The sequence below is a fragment of the Astatotilapia calliptera genome, chromosome 14, assembly GCF_964374335.1.
Source record: "Astatotilapia calliptera chromosome 14, fAstCal68.1, whole genome shotgun sequence".
Taxonomy (NCBI): domain Eukaryota; kingdom Metazoa; phylum Chordata; class Actinopteri; order Cichliformes; family Cichlidae; genus Astatotilapia; species Astatotilapia calliptera.
Window position 1 is genome coordinate 32435629 of NC_137435.1, and position 17401 is coordinate 32453029.

Genomic DNA, 17401 nt, shown 5'->3' on the forward strand with positions numbered 1-17401 from the left:
GGAGATGGCAAGCAGGACAACTTACGGCCATATGATGTTATGTCGTGGAAATTTCTTTCACCCGAGCCGACCCCCTACTCTGGTCCTCCCTATTCCTTCTTCTTAACTGTTACTTACACTGCAGATCTCCTCTTGATCAAAAAAGATGCGGAGACAGGCGCAAAAACGAGCCCGAAGCTAAACGTCTGCAGCTCTGCCGATGCGAATGTGAGGAAATAGGATTCACAGGGCTGACTTCAGTGTGAAGAGCTAGCCTACGCGTACAGACTAATAAATGTGGTGAAAAGAATTTTTACATCTTGCTCCGGCTTAAGTTGGTATTTTAACTGTGAGATGGTTGGTGGTTATTAACAGCATGCGTGCGTGGGATTCACTATAATTATCAGTAATAACAGCACGTTCCCGAATATATGTATATTACAAATGTCTTGTATTTGTCTCACCTCTGTATTAACAACACATGATCTGTGTTAAGACTGCTTGTGCGTCCAGCTGCGTTTTGTGCCTGCCAGATGTGACTCCGATTGATTTCTTTGGCACAATGCCTCTCTTTCACACACACACACACACACACACACACACACACACACACACACACACACACACACACACACGTAACGTCCCTCCCTGATCCAGATGTTCCGTGTTCAACATCGGCCCAGAGATTTTGGCAAAATGGGACATACTCCTCCCTCACACATCTCCTCAACCAGATGCTCAAGAAAAACACAGCTCAAACAAGAAGGGGAGTAGGGGTGAGAGCGGTGATGTTACCACACACACACACACACAATGACTCACTGCCACCTCATATTACGGAAAGCCATATGTGTGTGGAGCTCCAAAGAAACTAGGAATGGACATAGAGAGGTGGAGCAAGTCTCCAGTGTGTGTGTGTGTGTGTTTAAGCGTGTTTATCTTTGTGAGTGCAGTAACAGAGTATTGCCTTGGCTTAGTCATCACAGTGCTGACCACTTTATCTGGACACACTGTACCCACTCTACTAAAGTCCGGCTTTGGCTCTTTGGCTGTGCAAATAAGACGCTGAGGTGTTTCGCTAAAGCTGCGAGTATGACTCACAACTTTAAAGTCATAGTGGAATGGGAAAGTATCAAAGGTCTCTATTACCACAGCAGCATGCAGGAGCGAGAGTGTATTATACTCTGAAAAGATGGGTGGGTTATAACCTCCACAGTGGGTTAACAAATTACAACACATACATTACTGGTCCTAAACTCAGTAATCACATTGTAATTGCAAACAGCCATGTCAGTTGTGCTACATAAGTTCGAAATGATCTGCATAATGGTTGGATTTTTGATAACTCTTTAAACTAGCTTTTTTTAAAGCACGGCCAACAAAACATGAATATTACCTAAGCTTTTTTAGTCTAAACACAGATGTGTCCCTACAAAGTTCAGCTCATGCATGTTATCCTATTGGCTCAGTCACACTAGAGTAAAAATAGGACAGCAACCTCCTTGCAATTAGGAAAACTCTCACCGGTTTTCCAGATATTGCAGTAAAAATTTTTGGGACAGATTCACAAGTAGTTGGAGCGACAGACTGGTTCCCCAAGAAGATGACCATGCTCCATCTGAACTCCATCTTATCGCTGTTTTATGACCGTCTTGATCCACCAAAGTGACTCTGAAAATGCTAACTGACTGTGAGTGCTTGCAGACACGATCACCATCTGCAGAGCAACCACATCAACGGCAAAGATATCGCAAGTGCATTGCACACTTTCGTAATAATTTAGTCTTCCCAAGTGTGACTGCAGCATAATTAGCATAGTGTTTGTGCAATATGCAAGCATTCTCAAGTTTATGAGCTTAGAATGTTTTCCTGCCTTCACGATTCCCTTCAGTGTTAAAGAGTATAAAGTGTAATAAGTGCAGATACTATCCCACAGCTGAAGTCCTACGTATTTACCTTTGAAAAGGAATTTCTCTGCTAAGAAATTGTAATATGGTGGTGTTGGGTCGGCAGCCAGCTTTTCTGCTCCAAACCAAAACAATGAAAACATTACCCTAATAGGTAATGTTTGCATAAATCAGCAAACACATCGGGTGCAGGCACATTATGCTGACACGATGCGCACACACGCAGTAAAAACTGACCCAGTTTGTGGTCCCTGCAGACTTCACACACTGACACTGAGTGACCCACATAGAGACACTGACACATACTACCATTACTATTATCCCCAAGTATGTCTCTCTGTGTCTCATACTCCCTGAAAGTGACAGGTGGTGTGTGTGTGTGTGTGATTAAAGTATAAAGGAGTGTGATGCAGCGGACATAAACCAGGGCACTTGTATTTAGACTGAAGTTTGTTCCAGGACGGGATGCAGTGCAGTGTTTTAATAATCTAAGCAGGACTATGTATGTTTATGAGGGAGAAGGATACAGATACAGAGAGTGTGTTTTGTGCGTCTCTAAGCCTTTGTTACTTCCTGGAAACAACTCCCTCCCTGCAGGATTTTCAGTATGTTCAGTAAAGTACTTGAACTTACTCTTATATCCAATATTTCATTCTTACTGTGAATTACAACAAGCTATCTGGGAAAATTCCTGTATTGTTTGCTCCACAGACCTATAACAATATTGGTTCATTTAAACAAAATTAAACAAACAAAAAACTCCCTAGTTTTGATACCTGAATGCAGTTAGTTACTACAGAAATCTTGGACATGGTGACCCATTAGCGACCTCTTAACCAACGCAAACATTGGATCCCACCTCGACAACAAACTACAACAACTAAAGCCTGGCCAGTATTTCCAGCTGCTATTAGCTATTTGCTGATCTATTTGTGTCACCATTTATAACAATAAGGGGAAATTTAAAAAGTAAAGAGTGTTTACGATGCATAGTTTGTACACCAGGCCACCCTGCAACTAGGAACACTAAAAAAAAAAAAAAAAACCACACAAAAAAAAACCCCACACACAAGAACTAACCGATCCAAGCAGAGTTACACAGACTGTCATTGAATAAATAGGGAAATCTGTTTTTGAATGTGTCTGAAAAAATAATAATCGGACAATACATATCAGATTATCGGATTTTAAAATGGCCAAATATTAGGTTTTAATCATAACACTGCTAAATTAAATATTTAAACTTAAACTTTCACATCCCCAAAGTCTTTGCATTTCAAAAACGGAGAAAAAAGAACAGCAACGCTTGTCAGAAAAAGAAAGAACCAGAGCTCAAACACTTGTAAAAACTTAAAATGTACAAACTGAGTTTGCGCTCCCTCGTCTGAAGCTATATGAAACATTTATACCCTAAGGTGTAGTAGTTACTGCGAACAAATCTAAAGCAGAGCCTCTCTGGGAAGAGCAGATACAGATCAGTGGAGTGCTGTATACACTGTGGAGGCAGCTTTCCTGTAAGCGTGGAGGTTTAAATGCATCAAAACTGCTCCCTTCTGTCGAGATTAGGAATTTGTACAGGCTGATGTACAGTGGCAGCTGAAGCAGAGCCATGTGTTAAACCATCAGCCTGGCACCCACTGTGGCTATTGTCTCCATCTCTATCTCCCTCTCACTGTTTCTCTCCTCCACACACACACACACACACACACACACACACACACACACACACACACACACACACACACACACACACACACACACACGTGCCTCAGTTTGCTCCATAAACCAGGCCCAAGTCTTAAAAAGAAAGTGGGTTCATAGATCTCTCAGTCATTGAAATTCAGGGCCAATCCGCAATCCATAGTAGTTTTCTTTAATGCACTGCTTCTCACACTGTACTCCTGCTTAATACTGCTCATAACACCATGTAATATAGTGTACAGGCATGTCCTTGAATGATTTTCTCCTCTTCAAAATGCATTATTTATGAAGTCAATTCCCATGCCTTTAGATTCCCCTCAGTGTGTACCTGCACTGTGAGCAGGGTTAATTATTTTACAAAATCTAACAAAGAAAGATAAAACTGTGCCTGGGAAGAGATCCTACCTCTGTCTAACTTCATTGTCAGCAAATAATTCAATACCCACCAGCATATAAACTCTGAATAACTGGATTTATTTTAAAAAAAAAAAATTTGTGAAAGGAAATCACATGGTCAAGTCTTTTCTCAGTGGATTTGACTCAACATGAAAATTGCAAATGTGATAGAAATGTGTGGATATATCAGAAGGCCTGCAGTATATCATTTTAGATACAATTCTTAAATCCCTTAAAAAAGCTGGATCAGCTCTAAACATCCAATACTGGTTACTGTATCCCCTTCTATAACAGATCAGTCATATTTTCAAGCGACAACTAACAGTTATCGCTACAGCAATTAGCTCCGCCCCACCCATCATCTCGGCCATATTGATTATGTTGTAATTGTCACTGCAGTCTATAAGCCATGACTTCTCTGTGGAGAACAACTTCGATGAATTATATGAAGGCAAGAGTGAGAGTGTGTGAGTGAGTGTGTGCTTGCGTGGTGTGTTATAAAGTCGATACGCTTACCAGACACCAATTGGATTGACTCCGACTGGTAGACGTACAAACACACCCTGTCCTTCCTCTTACCCTCTAATGCAACATGATCTTTTAGGGGGGTTCTGGGCAGTTTGAGACCTTACTGAAAGCTGTCCCAATATAATTATGTACAGAGTGTGCACAAGTGTGCGTGTGAAAGCGAGACAGTGAATGCTCATCCTGGTTAATGCAATTGAATGGCCCTCTGTGACTCAAAACAAAGTGACAATTTAGGGCACTATTGCAGCAAAGGGTGATTAGAGCATGAGAAACAGGTTCTCATCGGGATGGTAAGCACTTGTAGTAGATGGAGGTGACTCAACCAGCTGACCCAGGATCAGTTCTTTCATTTTTCTTTCATCTAAACTGATTTACTGAAACTAATTTCTCACATTGAGGCAATATGCCAGAAAGTTACACATGAACTATACTTCTGCTAAACAGAACCCGATTTTAACCCTACACCGCAACCTGACGTGCACCTCCCAAGAAATGTAGCTACACGTCAGGTCGACGCTAGGTCTTTCACTGCACAGAAAAACAATGCGAACACATAAGCGCCAGTTGTGAAAAGTAATGCCTTCCAAAGGCTATGTCTACACTAGCCCGGATAGATTTGAAAACTGCGTTTTCGTCTAAAAAAAACGCTCCCCGTCCACACTAGCGTTTTCAGTCATTTTCACAGAGTTGTGCGTCCACATTGAAACGATCGAAAGCGCTTACGTTCCAGTACTGCGCATGTGTGAAATGCAAGAAGATTCGGCCTGCCTCATTTCTGTCTGCCGTTTGTTTACTTTCCAGCTCTTTGAAACGTCGCGGCAAAATGTCGGGGAAAAGCACCGAGTTTTTTAAATGGACTAACAATGAGGTGGATTTGCTGCTGCGAGTAACACAAAAGCACAAAGTCGCAAAAGCGAGTGGGAATTAAAGAATTTGAAGAAAAGCTATCTGAAGCATGTACAGACTGATATTAATCTTTAATAGGGCTGTCAAAACTGAACGCAAACAAAACAACGGCTGTATAATGCCCTCCGCTATTTTTAATTGGTCACATGACTGCATCATATGACTAACATGCATCATCGATTTCGAAAGTCTCCGTTTTCACTGTCCACACTGCGACGCAAAAGCACCGTCTTCAAATGTATGTGTTTTCGAGAGCATTTTGAAAACGCTGCGTTTTCCTTCGGGGAATACGCCGTCTCCGTGTGTACGGGAGGCCAAAACGGAGAGAAAACGCATTAGTGTGGACGTAGCCTAATTATGAGCAGGGACGACTTCACCGGCTGCCACTGAGACTGTAACAAAGAGCAAATTACGCTACTTCTCCTTTGACAGATGACCTCATGAACTTCATCATGTCAACTTGTGCTAGTTTTCTTTGATACAACACGGCTTCCACTTCAGTGAATTATGATCCTACTTAGAGTAAAACTGATGATAAAGCAGGTTATCAAAGTTTCATTAAGAAAAGACAGACAGGAAAAAAGTGTGTTATTGAAGGCTTCAAAACAGTAGTCCTCAAACCAACATCACATTAGCTACATCAATCATACAGTCTACCTGCACACAGGTGCCACAGCTGCAATCGATGAAAGTCAAACCAAGTATAGCTAGCTATAATGGATGTTTACAGTCAAATCTGTGGCCAGGTATTTGACCTCTAACCATTGTTTTCTCCTCCAAATACGATGGTCCACATGCTTGTGTTTCTTTCAATAGACTTTAGCAACCTTCCTATGTTACCAGGTCACAGACAGCAAAGCGGTACGTAGGTACACTTAAGGAATAATTTTTTACTCTCAAAAAAATGTTAAAAAATAAAAGTAAAATGAAACTGAAATATTTAAAAGCAAAGCTTAATTTATTTAAATCTTTGATCTTTAAGGAAGATGTGCTCGTTATAAACTGAATGTATATCGATAAAGTAAATTTCCTTTGGCCACTTCTACGTATCAAACAAAATTACATTAAAAATTTACATGGAATTCAATTAATAAAAGTCAGCATTTTGGGCAGATAGTTTTTTTAATATATAATATAATGTTGCTAGAAGGAATGTGAAAAAATATGACCATTTGTTGCTTTTATAAATCTGATATCAGTGTAGCTCAATTCACAGGTTATTGCCCATAAAATAACGAATGTGAACGTTGTCACTGAGCACAGTTTCAATGAAGATCCATTAGGTGATCGTGGTCTGCAAGTTTCACTAAAATCTGACCAATACTCTAGGAGGAGTAGCAATTCTTATGAATTGCAGACAGACAGACTAACGCCTGACGGGTGAGCTGTCCTTCAGACAGTGAGCTAAAGATGCTAATCAGTACTACCATCAAAAATGACGACAAACAAAAGATTATAGCAACAAAAAATATGAGCTATAATTCATGACAAAAACTAAAACAAACTGAAATTTATGGCATGTTTTGCTTTCGCATTTTGTTCGACATCTACGCTTGTCTGAAACTTCCAACTCTTGCCTCTTTTCCCATTTGTAGTATATAAATACGCATGATCAGTGCAGTGCTCAAGGCAGCAAAAAATTCCAGTTGGGAGGGGGCTATTAATGATGCATTCACAGTGTGTGGGAGAAAAAAAAACTCACAGTGAATTGCATGCTTAACAGCTTAATATTTTCCTGACAATTAATACCTGATGGTTACGATAGAGCCATTTTAACAACATGGAAAAACTCGGGAGGCATTGAGTATATTCGATATATCGCCCACCCCTACTTCGAGTGAAATTTCTGTGAGAACTATGAAAAGGAATAGAAGCAGGAAGCAGCATTCCAGAGTTTTCTCTGACAAGGTAAAACACATTTTACTGTCCCCATTTTGTAAGTATTGTGGTGTTGTAATCAGTGGTTATCATACCACTAATGAGTTCTAAGAAAGTAAAACATACAACAGCTAATAGGTGTTACACCAAGTAGCATTAGCTAAATTTAGCTAGTTAGCTTGAATTCTATGCTAACGCTATTTTACACTTGCACGCCTTTTTTTAAATATATATATATATATATATATATATATATATATATATATATATATATATATATATATATATATATATTTACATTTGTTAAATAGATTTAGGAATTGGACATTATTGAAACCCTTTAAACAAACCCTTTTAAAAACAATGTGTTACAAAGATTCCATGATGCATGATATGTAACAGCACTGCCAAAATAATGGTAACATATACTATTTTGTGTTATGCTAACAATTTAAATATGCACTACTCTTAAGGGAAGTTCCTTACCCCCAGTTTACCTATTACTACTACTCATAACCGCAAGCAAACACAAAAATGCATAATTTCCTCAGAGATTAATAAAGTATTCTGATTCTGATTTTGAAAACAAAGTTTTCAAATGTACATGCCATTTTTCTTCTGTTCCCAGTTCGCCTATTCAAGCCAAAAATCTAATAAGTCTGAGATCAGATAAAGTCAGTGGAAGAAAATGTAATCTTCCCCTGAAAGAAAAACAAATTTCATTGCCGCTATATAATAAAGCAGGAACAAAAGTGGGGGAACAATCGATGTCGTGGTTGAGGAGGTCAGAAAAAAATAAACATCCTGAAATTAAAATTACCTGCTTCCCACTGCTTTCTGCAAATAGGGTTGAACTGGGAAACTTTAAATTACATTCTGTTACCTTTGCAGAGGGAGTGCGAAGCCGTAGAGAAGCACGTGCGTGTACATTCAGGCACGCACATACACATACACCTCCTCCTCATCACCAGGAGACGCACACGCAGCTCCCACACCTATTATCCTCTTCCTCCAGGCTAATCACAAAGCGGTGTCCCTGCCCCTCCTGTTTCTGTTTCAATTCCCACCCACCCAAGTTAAGCCTGGAGAGAGGACTATCTATATCAGTGTTGGCGTGTGTGTTTGTACAAGGCGACTTGCCTCCTCTCCCCTTTTTTTTGTACCAGTACCCTTCTGTGTATACTTGAATCTTGTCATACCTGTGTGTGTGTGTGTGTGCGCGCGCGTGTGGGTCTGAATGGGTTCCAAGGCACAAAAGAGAGGCAGATTAACATAACAATATCCAAATCCCCTTCTGCCCTTGGAACAGCAGGCAAAGAAACCAGGCTAGCTTTATGTGTATTTGTTCCTGTCTGCGTGCTTCTATATGACCTTATATGAGTGCATCTTTGTGCGTCTCCATCTGTACCAAAAGCGTGGTCACGATTGTGCGCCTGGGGTGTGTCTGTAACAGTAACAGAAAAAGTATGTGTGTGTGTGTGTGTGTGTGTGTGTGTGTGTGTGTGTGTGTATGCTAATCTAAACACAGCGCACCCAGGCGTGAAGTGGAGCAGTCTAGTCAATATGCTCCAGTATCATATTGTCATGCTGTGTTTCCACTTTGTATTCCCTGCTATCAGTTCAGGCCAGAGCCACAGGTCAGCTTATCGGTTGTACTACACTTGTGATGTGACAGCAAAGTGCGCGGCCCACTTTCATCTCTAGGGTCAGCGAATAAATCTACAAACCAAGGAAATCGTAGAATAACCAGCAGATACTGCAGGCAGGAGACATATTGCATACAAATCTGCAACTCAATGAAAGTCTTTGACCTAATGCTGTGTTTTAAATAGCATGCTTCTACACTACTTACACTCGATATTTTGAGTCCATAAGTGTTTTCCCAGCACATGAAGTGCTCTGCAAGTACCAGGGATCAGTGATGTTGCCGGTGCTAGCTCACTAGCTAGGAATGGCAGATTCTTTTCAGGTACTGCAGCTAAAACCACACACCCAAAGGACTGTTTATTGTCTTCTCACTAAGGAAGAGGTAAGTATTAGTTTAGTTGCTCCCAGGGGCTTCGGCAAATTGCACGCAAGATGTTAAACCCAAAGTCCATAAGTTTTCCTACCTTCTTAAATTCACATACGACACAAGTTAATGTTTAGTGTTCACAGTGCAGTGACAGATTTTGTGAACCAAAAGATTTTGCACAACTGGAAATCAGTCAAACACTAGCGAGCCAAATAACTTTTGCAAGAACTGCTGCAGTAATGTCTCAGGGTCTTACCAGCTCCACCCTTGTGCTTGAATTGTGCAGAATATACGTCAGACTCCTGTGTCAGTGAACAATGCCAAATGACCTAGCGTGGCTCTGGACTCTCGCAGTAAAGGCAGAATTAACCTTATAGTCTTTGAGTTTTAACCTGTGTCTAATAAACACTGCGGCATCTGTGAAGCATTCACATTCACGTCTGTTATTTCTTTCTTTCTTTTTAACCCTGTCATCCTCTCCATATTTTCTCCTCTCCTGCTTCTTCCAAAGACAAAGGGAGCAAATGTACATTTTCTCCAGAATGATTCTGCTTTGCCCCAGCTTCTTCCTCACATCCACTCCCTGCTCTTTTCTTTGTTAGCACTCCTGAGTTTCACTTTCACACCCATCCTCTTGTTATCACCCTCACGTTGAGTGTCTCACCTCAATTTGTCCTCATTTCACTCATCACACAGGTCTCTGTCACTTGCGGCATTCTCACTCTTATGCCTTGTTCTCAACATTCATGAGAGCTGGCCTCACAATTATCTAATCATGAGGACAGGGAGAGAATGGGAGTGAGAAACTGAGAAGAGGCGCTGAATTTGGGAGGAAATTTAACACAAATCTTGCTCTGGGCAAAGGGTATATGGCAGGTGTCCATGCATGAACTTCTGAGCATGCTCAGATCTATATGTGCACAGAAATTATGTGCCGGCACTAACGCTGTGCAAATAAAAATAAAATGTTGGGCGTTTCTATCAATTTAGCAGGTTTAATCTCTTCCATATGGGCATGGGGGCTAATGCATCTGCTAAGGCTATTAGCCGCTATGAGCCCTGTGGATGCAGGGTAGACTAGACCTATTATCAGTTTAGCAGTGACGGAAAACACAACCATAGCCAAAAAACACAACAACAACAGCAAACACAGTTGTCTCTGCTGTGAAAAAACACAGATCCATTGCTGACCTCTACAGAGCTGGGTCAGGGTCAAGCTGATGAACACAAAACAAGGTGAGGCTGAGGAAAAACAGTCCAAGGTGCTGATTGCTACAGTAACAGCTGACCCAGTTAGAATCCAGAATGTACCCAGATACACGATTACACACATAAGCAGGAAAAATAATGTGAAACGTATTCACAGATACCCTGCAAAGCAAAAACGCACATGTACGCCGAATACCATCAATCAGTTCCTTCCCGAGGTTGGACCACATCCCCTACACTGTATCTGACTCACCTGAGTTCAATGGCCTCCCCCATCTCGCCCCAGGAACTCATTTCAAACAACAGCAAGTGAGAGAAGATGCAGAGAGATGGCAAGCTGAGAGAAAGACGTCCCTCAGACTGGCAGCAACAAGGAAAACATGAGAGGACGAGAGGAGCTAGAGAGCATGTGATGATATTGCGCTCAGAGTGAGGGACAGAGTGGAGGCGAGTGCGCAGTGAGGGGAGTGAGAGAGAGAGAGAGACAGAGAACCACACCTCTTCTTAAGGGATTAACTTGGAGAAAAAAAGCGGCAACACATTCTCACACTCGTGTGCCGCCGCGCACCCAAACACCAATCAAACTACCCACGACCTACGGTACGGATGAGCGTCTGGCATACAGACGCGGACAAACAAATACAGCACACACACACGTATGCTCACAGCTGTTCTAAAAATAAAGACAAATCAATGTTTGACGCTCCAAATCCTGAGAGTGAGGAAAGAAGAGAGTGGGAGGATGGAAAGAGAGGGAGAGGAATGAGAAAAAGGAAAAGGGAGGGGTGATTAAGCGAGACATGGCGGGTGGTGACACAGTTTTCTTTGCTCCCCATCTGCTCTGGGCGCACTGGTCAAGAGTGCACTGGGGGAGAGGGCGAGAACTGGGGCTGGAGCCTGGGGACAAGACACTGGAGCTGGATCAGGAGAGGGTGTGCGCACTGGAACCCAGCCTGATAGTATGCTTCCACAGGGGTCTTTATTGGACACGTGTTTTTCCAGCACTGGATGTCGAAGGGTATAGGCCACAGCTGTACAACAGGCAGGGTACCCATCAGATGATTAGGGATAGCCTCAACTCCCTTTGCAAAGTGATGAAACGCACAAGCCACTCCCCAGCACACGTTTACTGGCAAAGCCGGAGAAACATGTGGATCAGGAAACACTGATGTGTTTCTGTTTTGAATGTTAAGACAGTGTGTTTCAGTGAGAACTTGTCCATACGGAAATTCATTTTAGAAGCACTGTTACAGTTCTGACACAAGGTTTGGCATTTTTGGGAGGTTTGTGGGTCATGTGAAGCCAGAGTATATGCTGTTAAGGTCACCTTTATATAGAACTGTGCATCAAATTTAGAGCAGTCAGTTACACAGAGTGACTCTTAAAGAGTACCATAAACGAAGCTTATCATATGCACACTTACATTGGACTTAGAAAGTTTAGTTAATCAGGATAAAAATGTAAACATTTTCACGGTGATGCAAGAGAAGAAAGGTTTACTAATGTATTGGTTTTAGTGTTTAAAGCAAAATTAAAAAAAAAAAAAGACATGTATTCCATATGCGTTTGTGGGAGGAGTCCTATCTCAAGTCACAATATATGAAGCTTGCAAAAACTCACTAACATTAGTGGGCAATTTCATAGCAAATATTTGTTTGCATTTGATATTGAAATGAACTGACTGCACACAATTTTAGAAAACAACACCAGTAAAATTAACAACATACATGAGCTGTATATTTTTTTTTTTGCACTCATCCTATGTTTGCCACATTTGGCCCATAGTGTTCAAAGCTAAAGCACAAAATAGGTGCTTTCTCAACTTGCAAATGCTTTATTATGTTGTTAGTCTCAAGATGAAGGATCAAAATGATTTTTTCATGCCATATGCTGTATTTAAAGGAAATACACACCGGCATACTTTCCTGGGACCAGAAGGGGGTAAGTCCGGCTTTATTGATGCAATAAAACAGTTATAAACAATCTATGGGAAAATTAACATACTTTTTTCCTTCAGTAAACGTCTTCCTAATGAGGTTGTAGTCTTAATCACAAGTTTAAAGTTTTCTTCAAGACAACATAATGTTTGCATAAAAATACGTAAACTATGTTTCTATTTAGAGTAAACAGAGATTATAATGAAGCAGAGTATGCTTAAGGGTGAAGGTCAAAATGCTTCCAGCTGGCCACAAAATAGTACTCTACAAACTTATAAGTGACAACACAACAGCAATGTCGATCTTTAATATATAGTAAATATTCTGTACATTCTTCTTCTACTTTCAGCTATTTCAAAGAAACTCAACTATTTACAGTTTTCTTAGTGAGTCAGGTGCTGCTAGAACTTCTGGTCTACATCAAAGATGAAGAGTTTTCCACAGAGGTCTGGTATCAATTTCTTTCTAACCCAAAGTTTTTTTGATGACTTAAGCAACGTTATCAAAGTTAATCCTATTTCTTCTCCATCCCGAGTCACTCGTGGCTTTATACAATATTTTTCCACATATGACGTCCCCAAAGCTAAACAGACTCCAATGCGTGAAACTGGTGGAGCTCCTCTGTAATGAAGGGCAGATGTTAGAGGTTGGACCAGGTTACGGCTGCAATGACGAAAAGGTTTGCTTGTTCAGTGTACTCTGGTAAAAAAAAAAAAAAAAGATGTTTGCAACATCAGCGAGCCAGCCAGTATCTGTGGCAGTTAGGCTATATATTGAACACCACATTTCAGCGGTTTACTACACAATGGTTTCTATGAAGGATCACATTACTGATGCTGAAATAACTTTCCAAATCAGTAAATCCCCGATCATAATTCTATAATGCTGTGCAGACTTTTGGCTGCTGATAAGCTCTCAAACTTGTGAATCATTATCTCAAACCAAATGCCGGGGATATTATTTGTTAATCACTTTTTTTTTTTTAACCAACACACGCCTTACAACGCAGTGCTTTGCAGCAGGGCTGTTTTCATTTTGCATAGCTACTAAAACTGGGGATACAGAACAGCAAGGGCTGGGCGACTTAAATAGTTAGGCTGAATGTCATACACTAAATGAAGATGACTGTTGGGTCTGTGGGAAACAAAGGCAGCAGTGCATAGATAGAGAGGCACAGCTACTGTAAGAGGACTGACAGAAGTTTGGGGATTAAACAATAAATAAATAATAAATTTAATATGTTGGGCGGCGAGGGCTGGGGTCATTGAGTCAAACAGGACTGTTGGACTGTGTAGTATGAATGTACACTGTGGACTATGACGGTCTTGTCAGTCACAGATGATTTGCTTCTTCTTACCCACCTGGGTAAGGTTAATGTCTTCTAGCCTACACCCAGAAATTTAGAGGCTACAAGACAACAACCAGTATGCTCAACTGTATCAGAGGTTTAGCGCTGTTTCCAGGTGGATAAAATCAAATATCTGTCAGGAAGCTGAATCTGATCACAAGGATTTGAGATGCCTTCTAATATAAGTCAAGGTGTGACTTGCAACTGGAGCCAGACTTTTAAGTCTTTGTTTTAGGCTGTAGTTGTAGCCTGAGGCTCTTCTCTCTCTTTTCACACATTCCCAGGCTTCCATGATGCCAGATCATCCTCTAAGCTGTTTACCCTCCAACACCCAGAGCCAGAGATCAGCGATAGATGAGACTGAGAGGGATCAAAACGCTCCGTTTGTGCTCTGGTGTTACACGTGTCTGTTTTAGATACGGCACTCTGGGCATTTATGGCTCCCAGCTTGGAACGATCAACACATCACCTTTCATGCTGTATCTTACATTAGGTTCCTTCACATGGACTTTTATTTCCGTATTTCTTTATTCATCTGAAAGACCAACACCATCCAGTCATTTTAGCTGTGGGCAAAGCCTTTGCCTTGTTTTCAAAACCTTTCTAGCTCACACACTGCTAAAACAGTTTCTATGCCATAGCTCAAACCATTCATTGACCCCCTTGAGCTCTATAGATGGAGGCACCGTCATCCTACAGGAGACCACTTCCATCACGACAACAGACAATTCAGTTCAATTTTATTTATACAGCACCAACTCGCAACTCAGTCGCCTCAAGACGCTTTATATTTTAAGCTAAAGATGCTACAATATTAAAGAGAATCCCCAACGATCAAACGAGCAAGCATTTTGAGCAACACTTGGTGACTGGGGAAAGGAAAAACTCCCTTTTAACAGGAAGAAACCTCCAGCAGAGCCAGGCTCAGGGAGGCACAGCCTTCAGACACAATCAGTTGGGGATGAACAGAGGAAGACGGGACAAAAATCACACTGTAGTCGACAGCTAACACGTTCAGGCTTTCCTTGAATATAATATACATAACATGATGTACATTCACATCCCTGTTTTTGTGTGCTAATGCTATGGCAGCATCCATCACATAAAATATCCACAAATAATAAATCCACTTTGAGCTGAAAACAATTACAGTGAAACGGTGACAGGCCTAACAACACTGTGACTCTTCCTTAAATGCTCCCACGGGTAAACTTGTCTTACTGTTCTTTCATTAGACAAGACCGCAAACAAATGTGTAAATATGCTATGCAGCTGAAGCAAAGATCAGCAAAGCACCATAAACAATCGCATCTAATCCACTAATCTCATTCAACACAAGCAGCATGCAACACATACAATTGTTACCGTTTTACCCACTGTCTTATGATGCTAAGTCACATTTTGTGCTAATAAAAAAAACCCTCACATTTAGATAAGGATTGATTACAGACCAGGGACAAAACAAAGACAACAAAAGGTTTCAAGTAGCCTTGAAATTTCTAACACTTCTTCCAAAAACTGTTACCACTAATATGGCTTAACCTGAAAAAGGCCAATATTTGAATTTCACATTATAAAGGCGTGCAAATTCAACACGTTGTTGTTGCAAGATAAGCTGCTTGCCTTGTTAAAAAAGGTGCACAGCAAAAACTGTGACATTTAGAAAAAGAAACAAAATGCCACAGGCAATCATTTTGTTTATCTACACTGTCATATTAAATTCTGCTCCAGCAATTATTTGGTGTCAGAAGAAAAAAAAAAAACGGACGCGACTACACCTGTTAAAGGTGATGCAATGCAGGCTTACTATGAACAACGGCGGTAAGGTTAAGATCTCTCTCGCTGTTTAATTTTGATCTCTTCCCAACATTTTTTATTCTATTGTTTTGATCATTATTAACTCGCCGTCCTCCTCTCATTTCTCTTTCATTCCTTCAGGAGAAAGCTGCAGAGCTGGAGAGAAGAGGAGGGTGAGAAAAGAAAAGGATCTAAAAATATGTGGCGATGAAGACAAAGCCACAGAAGACAAAAGAGTGAGAAAGGTGTGCTACATAATATATCTATAATATTCTAACTGTAGTGCTCTACTGTATCGCACTGTACGCTTCTTCATCTGTCTCAGTGTGTATATCTGTCTACGGGGCAGACCTAACTAGCATAAGCTTATTATAACTGCTGTGTAGTTATGAAACAAGATGAGCTCACCAGCCAGGTGGGTAACACACACACTTCCTCATCACAATAAGTAAGCCCTCTGGCACGTGTTACAATCAAGTTGTTCCACCAGAAACATGATTGTGTGTGTGTGTGTGTGTGTGTGTGTGTGTGTGTGTGTAATGCTGTGTGTGTGTGTCTGCAAAGATGTTGAATTTAAGACTGTGTGGTTTTATAACCGTCATGCCTTAGTGGTTCCATAATAGTCTGTTATTTTAACCGACACTGACTGAATGTAATTTAGACTCCTTCTGTCACACAGACATAACCACAACTAACAATCGGTCAGGTTACAAATAGTAAATTATCTAACTCTTTGTTCAAATAAGCACTCTTCCAGTGTTGCAGGGATCTTAAGTACAGGCCGGCGCACAGTAACTGTGAACCCTTACTGGTATCTGAAATGGGACTCAAACAAATCAAGTGTGATTAGTGGGCAAGTCATTCATTTTCCTTAAAGCTGTTTTATATTTTAGTATGAGTCACTGCACTGACATCAAATTGGGTCAGTCTGAACTCACAATGTCAGGATTCTGGCTCTGCTGCACAGAGGAAGCCATTTTTCCCACACACTCCTTGAATACTATTAAAAATAATATGGATAATAAGACAGATAGACAACAGATCAATATCATACAATTAATAAAAAATCTTTATGGAGTGTAAGCAAGTGGATCTCAAACTTTGGGGCTGGCCCCATTAAGGAAACAGAGTCACTGCCAATGGGGTGAAGATTAAGGCCGCAGTGACACAAGCATAGAGACCAGTCAGCGACCCCCTGGCAACCTCCGGTCGTGAGGGGAAAAATGTGTTTTGCTGGGCCAACTGACTGCTGGAGGTTACTGGTTTTTGCTTGGGTGAAATCGGTCGTAAAGAAGGTCCTGCACCAAAAAATGTCCTTGGGATTTATTTCGTGACTAGCAGAGTCATCTATAGTTTGCATGGAAGACGTCGACTTGTCTGCAAACACAGCTGCAGTGATGAAATGTTGGGTGTTGATGGTGAACTTCTTTCAGCTTAAGTGAAACATACCAGAAAACATTTGAGAACCACTGCTCTAGGCCAAGTGGAAGACATTGAAATCCAGCCACTTTCTATGACGTAATTTCCTTTTAGCATACCACATGCTTTAGGCATGCACCCTGAAGTGTTTGCATTAGTGTGAAGGCATGTGTCTACAAAACATATAAAGACTTGTCTGTAATTCAGCAGTCAAATAACAAAAAGTTGTGAACCCAGCACACGATGATTGATTTTGGCCTCTTTGGGGAGGGCGTGCATCAACTTTTCTATCCAGCACTCCTATATCTTCACCTCACAAAGATTCACCTCCCCGACAATCATGAGTAGAAGTATCTGTATACTGTGATCAGCCACAAGATTA

The 17401-nt window shown here is 41.0% G+C and overlaps 1 protein-coding gene across 3 annotated transcripts in view; it reads right to left on the reverse strand.

Annotated features, from left to right (window-relative positions):
- The window catches only part of numbl (NUMB like endocytic adaptor protein), a 71289-nt gene that overhangs the window by 21719 nt on the left and 32169 nt on the right, over window positions 1-17401 (reverse strand). Inside the window, exon 1 of one of the 3 annotated variants that reach the window (XM_026191456.2) lies at window positions 10772-10956. The exons of the other annotated variants lie outside the window; for them this stretch is intronic. Coding sequence (XP_026047241.2) covers window positions 10772-10812 — 41 coding nt within the window. The 5' untranslated portion in view covers window positions 10813-10956. Of the gene's footprint in view, window positions 1-10771; window positions 10957-17401 lie in introns of those variants that run through there. 3 annotated transcript variants of the gene reach the window in all.